The following is a 10,000-nucleotide window of genomic DNA, read 5'->3' as shown; positions in this document are numbered from 1 at the left end:
TGGTGCGGCCGAGCGAGGACCCGGAGAACACCCTGTCTCAGCAGATCTCCGACGTGGTGAAGCAGCCGGCCTTCATCGCGGGCATCGGGGCCGCCTGCTGGATCATCCTGATGGTGTTCAGCATCTGGCTCTACCGCCACCGCAAGAAGAGGAGCGGCCTCAGCAGCAGCTACGCCGGCATACGCAAGGGTGAGTGAGGGAGAGAGCCAGCGTTCAGTAAGTCTGGGAACTTTTGTGTGAGAAAGCGAAATAAAAAAAGCAGCAAAATTGAGTCCACCAGAATGTGGTGCTTGTTTCCCTTGGAATACTGATGGAAGTGGCTGTGCATAGGAGTTTCAGATCTTTGAGAACTTCCGTGTGAATGTCAACATTCCGCCATATTGATGTTTGGGGGAAATGTGGGGGAGGTGCCATTGAAAAGATACAAATATCACATACATACTTGTAACATTCTACTTAACTGTTGCTGTATTAGAGTGTGGTGAGGTGGAGTATTCTTAAACTCTGATGTTGTGGCATTATTTCTTCTTTATTTCCCCTTTCGGTACGGCATTGCGTGGCCACAAGCACCACCTTTTTAACATGGGGGGACATTTTTCAGCTAGCACAGGTTCTGCATAGCAGACACGTGATTGTTACGACACTCCAGCTTAGTCAATAACCAGAGTCGAACCACTAGCATTGCCTATCACATCAGCCAGCAACTGGTGACGTTCCTCCAAGGGGTTCAGTGTTACCACCAGTACTAATACAAGCCATTAGGCAAGGTGGCAAGCCAGTATAACCAGCAGTACAAATTACCACACATTTCACTAGAGGGCACCAACCATAAGAATGTACAGCATAGTACTCCCACATTGTAGTGTGAGCAAGGGCTAAATTCCTACAGGCCTGTCTGGGTCTACCAGCAGTAGACTATACAAGCCACCAGACCAGACCTTTTGCTGGGGAGAGTATACAGGACATATGCGTACATCAGAAGCACGTTTTAAGAATGCCTTCTGCAATTCAGGTCACATACATCGGCACACAAGTTGAGGAGTGGAGGAATTTAGATTTATTGGTAAATTGTCTCTTGGACTGCGTATCTACAGAGACATTAGAAATGGTTTATTGACTTTAGCTTCAGGCTTGTTGTTGTTGTATATTGAACGTCATCCCATACATACATCTGACTCCTAAATCAAACTCCTTACACTAACCTTCAACAAACCTTCAATTAACGGTTTCATTCTGAGAGGGTTTTTTTTTTCAAGAAATGATTGTGATACATCTCTCTCTCTCTCTCTCTCTCTCTCTCTCTCTCTCTCTCTCTCTCTCTCTCTCTCTCTCTCTCTCTTTCTCTCTCTCTCTCTCTCTCTCTCTCTCTCTCTCTCTCTCTCTCTCTCTCCCTCCCTCCCTCTCACGGTCTGTTTCTGTTTCACACACCCACTCGGCTTGCTGCAACCACTCCACTACACAGCTTTAGGTCACACGTTAGGGGTCCTCGTTGAAGAGGCACTTCAAAGATGGCGAGCCTCAGTGCGAAGTTTCCCAAACAGCCCCTCTTCTTCTTCTTTAGTAAATGAGAGCACAAGAGTGCGAGCGAGACAGAGAGACAGACTGTTCCTGTATTCTCTTTCATTTTTCCCTCTGCCCACTCCGATCTGCCAAGGTTAACGTTTGATGTGGCGTCTGATATGGTTCCTGCCGTCTGCCTGCAGAGTTGAGAGAGTGAAAAATAATAAGTGTGTGTGTGTGTGTGTGTGAGAGAGAGAGAAAGAGAGAGAGAGAGAGAGAGAGAGAGAGAGAGAGAGAGAGAGAGAGAGAGAGAGAGAGATAGAGAGAGAGAGAGAGATGGAGAGATGGAGAGATGTGGACGGTGTCAAGCTATTAGTCACTGATTTTAACAAGGACACAACAGCCATATAGTATCTCCAAGCTCACCTTGCAAACAAACATGTTTTCAGGGAGTCAACCTCAACAACATAACTCTGCTCAGGATTTGAGGGGCTTCCTTCTGGTTTTGTGGTGAATGTGTGTGTTGGCAATGTTTGGTTTGTGTTGGAGTTGATGTGTGTGCGTGCGTGCGTGTGTTGTGCAGACAGGCTCATGCTTCCGTGTGTCTGTGTTGTGCCGGTGTGTGCACTTGAGTGTCTGTGTGCACATGCATTTTCCTGCATTTGTGTGTGCGTGTGTGCGTCCGTGCGTGCGTGTAGTAAGCATAACTTCGTCTCTGTGGCTTGTTTGCAAGACTCCAGGATAATCTGCTTGACTATTTTTTTATTTCATTTTTTTACTCAATCCCCAGCACCAGTGCACACAAACAACACTTTTAAAGAAAGCCCGTGGGCTGTTAATGTGTTCCCAATTTTTTCTTCCCCCTTTTCCGCACGTCTGTCCTCAGACTTAAGCTCCCGGTAACAAGGCCCTTGCCAATGCTCCAAAAGGTTCCAGCGCCACCATTTCCCTTCCAGCAGCTGCTGCTAAGAAGTGCTGCATCGACAGTGTGCTCAGCACAGCACAGTGCACATACAGTGCAGACATTCACTCCTGTGCCCAGGGGCCTCTGGTAGCTCTTTCACCAGGCCTGGGACAAAGTCATATGACAGGGCCCCCAATTCAATACATATAATGTAATGGGAGCCGCAATGCTGCTATACTGCCCATTCTTTGTGCCCAGGACAGCTGACCCCTTTGTCCCCTCACCATCAGCAGGCCTGCATGTGCTACACTGGGACTTCTGGTAACAACCCGGAGAAAAACCCCTGGAAACGCTTGGGTGGCAAAGCTCCAAAATCCATGATTTGATTGCCTTGAACAAATACACTGGAAGAAAGAGAGAGAGGGGAGAAATGTAATTGTGTTGGATAGGTTGGATATTGGACATAAATGTGATTGTGAGGTTTTATTTTTTCTCTCTCTCTCTTTTCCTGTCATGCCTGAGAGGACTTGAAGTGGGGCTTTGTTTCTTTTGCTTGTTTTATTTTTTTCTCGTTACCATTTTGGCGGATTTTTCTTTCTCACGCTTGGGTTATGTGGCCTGTAAATTCAGTAGTGCAATTGCACTATGTGGAGAATGCTGTGGAGCGCTCTAGCGTTCACCCACACATAGCAAAAAGAGGAGGCCTACTGTATATGCTAGACACAGTGTTTTTCCCTCACAGCGAGCTGTGGGATGTAAGTTTACATGTTTGCACTCTGCCAGCGCGTCCACAGGACATTATTTATGTGCTTGCTTTGCGGCTGTGTTTGCAAAAACATTTTTCTTTACTGTAACCACACTGCTTTTTTTCTTTTATTCTCTTTCATTTTTTTAATGCTGGCACTGCTTTGGTCAACTCCCTTCCCTTAACCGCCCTCCCTCTCTTCCATCCCCAGTTCACCCTCTTCCTCTCTTCCTCCCTTAATCCTTCTCCTCCTCCTCTTCCTCTTCCTCTTCCTTGGTGGGATGCTGCTTTGAGCACAGTTGGCCATAAAGTGCAGTCCCACACACCTCCCGTATGTCTCCATGCCACTTCCCTACTCCCCCTCCACTCCACTGTTCAGCCATGCTGCAGATCAGGCCCCACTAACGACCACTCTCCACCCCTGCTGGTGCACCCAAGCCGTGTTGCCAGATAATGATAATGATGGACACATGAATGAAAACACATGATGTACGATAAGTTTTCATTCAGTTCATTTAGCTGCCTTGAAACAACCATTTGGATTCGTGTGCGATCATTTCTCCCCAAAAGCCCCCAAAAAAGCATCATTTTGAGGTTTTGGTAAAAAGAAATTCTACATTTTCCATCTGGCAACACTGCACCCAACCCAGACTGAGCCAAAGGGCCATGGCCCCATTCTTTCACTCGCTCTTCCCCTACCAGCACAAAGGCCTTCTGGGTATTTTTAAACCTGCAGTAGAGCCCTGCTATTTTCATACAAAAAATGCCTTCACCCCTTGAGCCCTCTGGCCCTTTGGCCGTTTGACCAGGCTGCTGACCGCGTTGCCCTTATGGCTGGAGGAGGAGCGTCCAGTTCAGCACAGTTCAGTCCAGTTCAGTTCGTCCCTCTCTGCTGCTTCCCAGGAAGCAGGCATGGTGCCCACAGGGCATGACACCAGGAACTGGCCTGCTGACCTCCGGAGGCATCCAGAAGAGGGCTGGAGGAGGAGAGATGGACGGAAGGGTGGTAGATGGAGAGGTGGAGCATGGAGGGAATGGACAATAGGAATGGACAGTGCATTTTGCGGTGTTAATTCAATACTTTGAGTGTTTGGACTAGCAGTGGAAGAGGTACAGTTGAAGTGTTGACTTCACACTGATTTAAGATTCAAGAGGTTTTTTATTGTCACTGTCAAACAAGGCAACACAATTGCGTTGAATCTTATCCGCAGCTGTGAAATTGTGTCGAATCCTATATTGTGCTGTCCGTCCGCGCCACCATCTATCTATATCTATCTGCAAAATTCAACTCTCCAAGTGATGAAGTACCACTGTTAAGTTTAGGGCGGATTGGGTGCCACCACTCTCCTGCAGAGAGGACCTTGAGTGGTGTTGAGTGCGGCGTGGAGGATGGGCATAGGCTACCGCACCATAACGTGCCTTGGCGTGGCCCTCGTTGGCATGGACCTCATCCTTACTCTTCCCCTCGCCACACACACACACACACACACACACACACACACACACACACACACACACACACACACACACACACACACACACACACACACACACACACACACACACACACACACACACACACACACACACACACACTTACTCCACACCATGTGGTGGCGTGGCCCTTGTCCTGCTGTCGTCTTTCCTCACCACACACACACACACACACACACACACACACACACACACACACACACACACACACACACACACACACACACACACACACACACACACACACACACACACGCACACACACTCCCTGCTTAACGGCCGTCTGTCGGCACACTGGGTGAAATATGTCTCTGTCCCTTCTCCGCCTCTTCCTGCCGTCACACACTTGAAACAGTCCTGTGTGAGAGGCCAAAGGGTTCTCAGTGTGTGTGTGTGTGTGTGTGTGTGTGTGTGTGTGTGCGTGCGTGCGCGTGCATGCATGTGTGCGTGCATGTGTGTGTGTGTGTGTGTGTGTGGATGTGTGTGTGGATGTGTGTGCGACAGATTGAGTCTTGCGGAGGGAAACCACATGAAGGGCTCTCTCTCTCTCTCTCCCTCTCTCTCTCTCTCTCTCTCTCTCTCTCTCTCTCTCTCTCTCTCTCTCTCTCTCTCTCTCTCTCTCTCTCTCTCTCTCTCTGCCTGGCCCAGCTGGAGTGGGCTCAAGAGGCCAAAGTGGTGCTGAGGGCATATGCACACGTCTCAAGTTTCATATGCACCATGGGAATCTCTGCACACCCTTGAAATATGTATGTGCTGTGGGCGTGCATGCGTGCGTGTGTATGTGTAGTCTGTATGTATGCACCTGTATACTGTGTTAGCATGTGTATATTGGCCCCATGAGTATAGGTATAGAGTCAGTATGGGCCAGTATTGGTGTGTGTGTGTGTGTGTGTGTGTGTGTGTGTGTGTGTGTGTGTGTGTGTGTGTGTGTGTGTGTGTGTGTGTGTGTGTGTGTGTGTGTGTGTGTGTGTGTGTGTGTGTGTGTGTGTGTGTGTGTGTGTGTGTGTGTGTCTGTGTGTCTGTGTGTCTGTGTGTCTGTGTGTGTGTGCACGCGCCGGTGCGTGTGCGGGCATGTAGTGTGTGTGTGTGTATGTCTGCGTGTGTGTGGAAGTTCTTATGCGTCATTGTTTTTATTTGTGTTCTTGCGTACATTTGTTCATCAGCGTGTGCCTTGCATCTTAGCCAGGGAGCCTAACGGTGACAGGAGATTGAGTGGAGCTGACATTCTGTTGTCACCACGGTAATTTGATTTGTTTATTTCCAAGAACACAAACACGTCCAGCACGAGTCGTGTCAGGGCAAATGCCAGCCACCTCGCCAACAACACCATCAGATGCTTATTTTCGTTAGGCTCATCTCTGTGTAGTCTCGCTGCAGACAGGCTCTGTTGAGATTTTTAAATCTAGATTTTAAAAAAATTGTTTTCAATTTATTACGACAGGGCTTTGAATGCATTGTCGTCTGATTGCTTATTATTTAATCTTCGGTTCCTAAATCTTTTTTTGTTGTTCTATTTTTTGCGATTCTATTTTATAAATAATCTCAATTTATTCAGCTTTACTTGTTGATCAATTTCCCTTTCGGTTTTATTATTATTATTATTCTATTATTATCTCAAAGGGACTACAGACTTTCTACAAACAAACAGCAACTAAACAATTTTATAAATTATTTTCGTATTTACTTACAATAGCGTGTACACACATGAAGCTAGCTTGTCTAAGATAAGGTAACTTAAGTTACTTTATTTATCCCAAATAGTGATGTGGAATTACATTACCTACTCATTCCATCACTCCATGATTGGGCATCATTCTCCACTGTGAAGCCTGTCCAACATAGCCAGATTGCAATGCGTATGCCAGCCCCAGAGACTGGCTACTACCATGCAGAGCCATGCAGGCTGGATAAAGGTCATCTGAACCCCATCACCCTTACTGAAGGGCTGAAGCCATGATGGATTGTCTTTGTGTCTTAATAGGCTAAGCAGTTGACAAATTGTTGATATAAGAGAAGTAGTCTTTATTTGTGTGTGTGTGTGTGTGTGTGTGTGTGTGTGTGTGTGTGTGTGTGTGTGTGTGCGTGCGTGCGTGCGTGCGTGCGTGCGTGCGTGCGTGCGTGCGTGCGTGCGTGCGTGCGTGCGTGCGTGCGTGCGTGCGTGCGTGCGTGCGTGCGTGCGTGTGTGTGCGTGCGAGCGTGTCTTTCAAGAGTCTTCATGTGTTTATAAATCTACTATGACAAATGTCAAAGGCCAAGGGCCAAATACCCTGACAAATGAATGTTTTTATTTTCTGCATACAACGCCGCTGATGGATGTGTTTATACTGTTCTTTGCGTACATTTGTGAACTTACTTACTTACTTACATACTTTCATACTAGTTGTATGTGTGCACGTAAGCAAGCATGTGCATGATTTGGCCCTTGCCCAGAATGAATCTCGTGCGTACGTACACACACACACACACACACACACACACACACACACACACACACACACACACACACACACACACACACACACACACACACACACACACACAGTACGAACCACCTCCACCACATGCCCACTCACCCCCTTGGGCTAGAATAAGAATACGAGAACCGTCAAGTCAAAGTAATACTGGGTTTGGTTTTGGCTGGATAGGGGTTTGGAAGCAGGAACCTGGGGACTATATATGTATGCGCTGAATTTGAGTTTCTTTTACCTTCAGGGCTTGTTTTTAATGCTAGAAGCTGCCTGGTATATACCATTTCTCTCTCTCTCTCTCTCTCTCTCTCTCTCTCTCTCTCTCTGTCTCTGTCTCTGTCTCTGTCTCTGTCTCTGTCTCTCTCTGTCTCTGTCTCTCTCTCGCTCTCTCTCTCTCTCTCTCTCTCTCTCTCTCTCTCTCTCTCTCTCTCTCTCTCTCTCTCTCTCTCTCTTTCCCTCTCTCTCTTCCTCCACAGGGGGCTCATAAATACAAATGACCTAAGAGGTAGATGAAAATATTCAGTGTAAATCTGGAGTCAGACTCCAGAGAAAGATGTGTGATCAGAATATGGAAGTGTTTTCTTACTCAACAGTTAGTAATGGTTTTAACAAATGAACTAATTATTTTTTTCTTTTTGTTCTGTTTTCGTCTTTCTTTCTTCTCTCTTTTCTTCTTTCATTCATTTCCTATTTTCCCTTTTCTTTATTTCTGTCTTTCTTTCTTTCTTTCTGTCTTTCTGTCTTTCTTTCTTTCTTTCTTTCTTTCTTTCTTTCTTTCTTTCTTTCCCCATTTCTTTCTTCTCTGCATGTGTGGATGCCTTGGCTGTGCCTGCAGTTCCCTCCTTCACATTCACTCCCACAGGTAAGCACCCAGCTCTCCGCTATTTGACCTTTTGACCAAATTGACCTCCAAAGGGCAGCCATTTTGTTTTTCGTTGTCTAGCATTGACAGTACTCATGTAAATAAGCTCACTAATGCAAACTTGCTAATAGGATTCAAGGCCAGACATTTCCTGCATTATTTTACAAGGCTGTTCACTGTGAATGGAAATAAACTATGGTTCTCTAAACAAATAGGCCTATCTGTGAAAAAAACGGTTACTTATCGGTTTGAAAAAATTAGTTCACTGTTAATGCAGATATAAACATTCAAACCTCCTCGCCCCCGTTTTGTCCTTATCCTATTACTGCAACGTCTGTGTTTATTTATTAGAAAGGTCAGTGTGCTGGCCCTGGTGAATTCTTACATGAGCCATGGCCCCATTCTCCCTTTCTTACGTCTGACTCATGTGACCTGAACTGAAGTTACAGACAGTGAAGCCGGGGTCATTGTCCCCCAGATCATGCATATCCAACATCCATGGGGTGTTATGTCTATTTTTCTCCCCCACATACCCTTATGTAGTTGTTGAATGTGTCTGGTGCCAATGGCCTCCCAACAAGATATTTGGATATAGTGAAAAATAATAATACATGCATACATTTTATATAGCGCTTTTCATGTCACTCAAAGTCGCTTATTAGTACTACATCTATGGATCAGCCTCCTGTTTAGTAGTTGTAGTCGTGGAGGCAATCAGAATCCATGCTTCCATATCCATCCATATCTAGCAGATGGAGTATCTATCTATGTTTCAGCATCTTGTCTGTTAGTATTACTGTCGTGGAAACCACTGCTATCAGTGTTCTCTAGACCATAGCCAGATATGTAGTGTATACTGTAGCTTTGTATTCAGCCTCCCATCTGGTAGTAGTAGCAGGAGTATGATATCCAGAGGCATGACAGCCAACAGATGCTGCCTCTCCAGCTATATCAAAAAAGAAATACCCTCCCGCAAGACAAGACAAGACAAGACAGCCAGCCACAGAACTTGATCAAAGCTTCCTGATGCCTCCTTGCCCCTCCCGCGCCCGCCCCGCTCGGTGACCACTGCCACATCCACCACCAACTACCAGCCAAATCCTACAACCGCCACCCCTCCACAGATTGGCCTCCGAGGGGGGATGGAACCACAAACAAGCCTGGCGGTGGAGCCCAATTAGAGAGTATAGCGGGAGGCTAACAGAAGGTTCCGGAAGGGTTTGGGAAGGTTCCGCTCCGCGTGTTACAGGAAGTGAACCGGAGCGACGCAGAGGCTGAGCTGTCTGTGAAAATAGTCATGGTCCGAGAATCCACAGCTATCACTTTACACACGTGTGTGCATGTGTCTTACAAAATGACACACAACTGCATGCACACACACACACACACACACACACACACACACACACACACACACACACACACACACACACACACACACACACACACACACACACACACACACACACACACACACACACACACACGCACAAAGCTTCTCTTTTTGGACCGCTTTCATCCACCTCATTCTGCTGGCCCTCTTTTCATCTTTTTCATCATTTGTTTTCGTTTTCGTCTGCTGTGAGAATTAGCCCCATAGGGACCTGACCTGTCTGGTAGCCCAGTACTGACTGCTATAGAGATCACATACTAAGACAAGAGGAGAAGGCCACAGTCAAGCACAAAGGAGAGCCTGATGCAATCCATCAGAAATATTTGTATTATTATTACATCCCGAAGTGAGTCTGAATCTCACAATGCGGGTTGCGTTATGTTTATTTAGTCTAAGTCACTGCTGAGGGTAGACCATTGAATTTGTGTACGTGTGTGTGTGTGTGTGTGTGTGTGTGTGTGTGTGTGTGTGTGTGTGTGTGTGTGTGTGTGTGTGTGTGTGTGTGTGTGTGTGTGAGAGTGTAGAGAGAGAGAGAGAGAGAGAGAGAGAGAGAGAGAGAGAGAGAGAGAGAGAGAGAGAGAGAGAGAGAGAGAGAGAGAGAGAGAGAGAGAGAGAGAGAGAGAAGAGATGAGAT

At 46.6% G+C, this 10,000-nt stretch overlaps 1 protein-coding gene across 1 annotated transcript in view; it reads left to right on the top strand.

Annotated features, from left to right (window-relative positions):
- Positions 1 to 10,000, top strand: part of robo1 (roundabout, axon guidance receptor, homolog 1 (Drosophila)) — a 381,083-nt gene that overhangs the window by 333,433 nt on the left and 37,650 nt on the right. Inside the window, exons 18-19 of the mRNA XM_063205088.1 lie at positions 1 to 189; positions 7,947 to 7,973. The exon at positions 1 to 189 is cut by the window's left edge and continues 12 nt beyond it. Coding sequence (XP_063061158.1) covers positions 1 to 189; positions 7,947 to 7,973 — 216 coding nt within the window. The remainder of the gene's footprint in view (positions 190 to 7,946; positions 7,974 to 10,000) is intronic.

Source organism: Engraulis encrasicolus, chromosome 8 (assembly GCF_034702125.1).
Source record: "Engraulis encrasicolus isolate BLACKSEA-1 chromosome 8, IST_EnEncr_1.0, whole genome shotgun sequence".
Lineage (NCBI taxonomy): Eukaryota > Metazoa > Chordata > Actinopteri > Clupeiformes > Engraulidae > Engraulis > Engraulis encrasicolus.
This window is presented reverse-complemented; position numbering and strand designations above follow the sequence as displayed.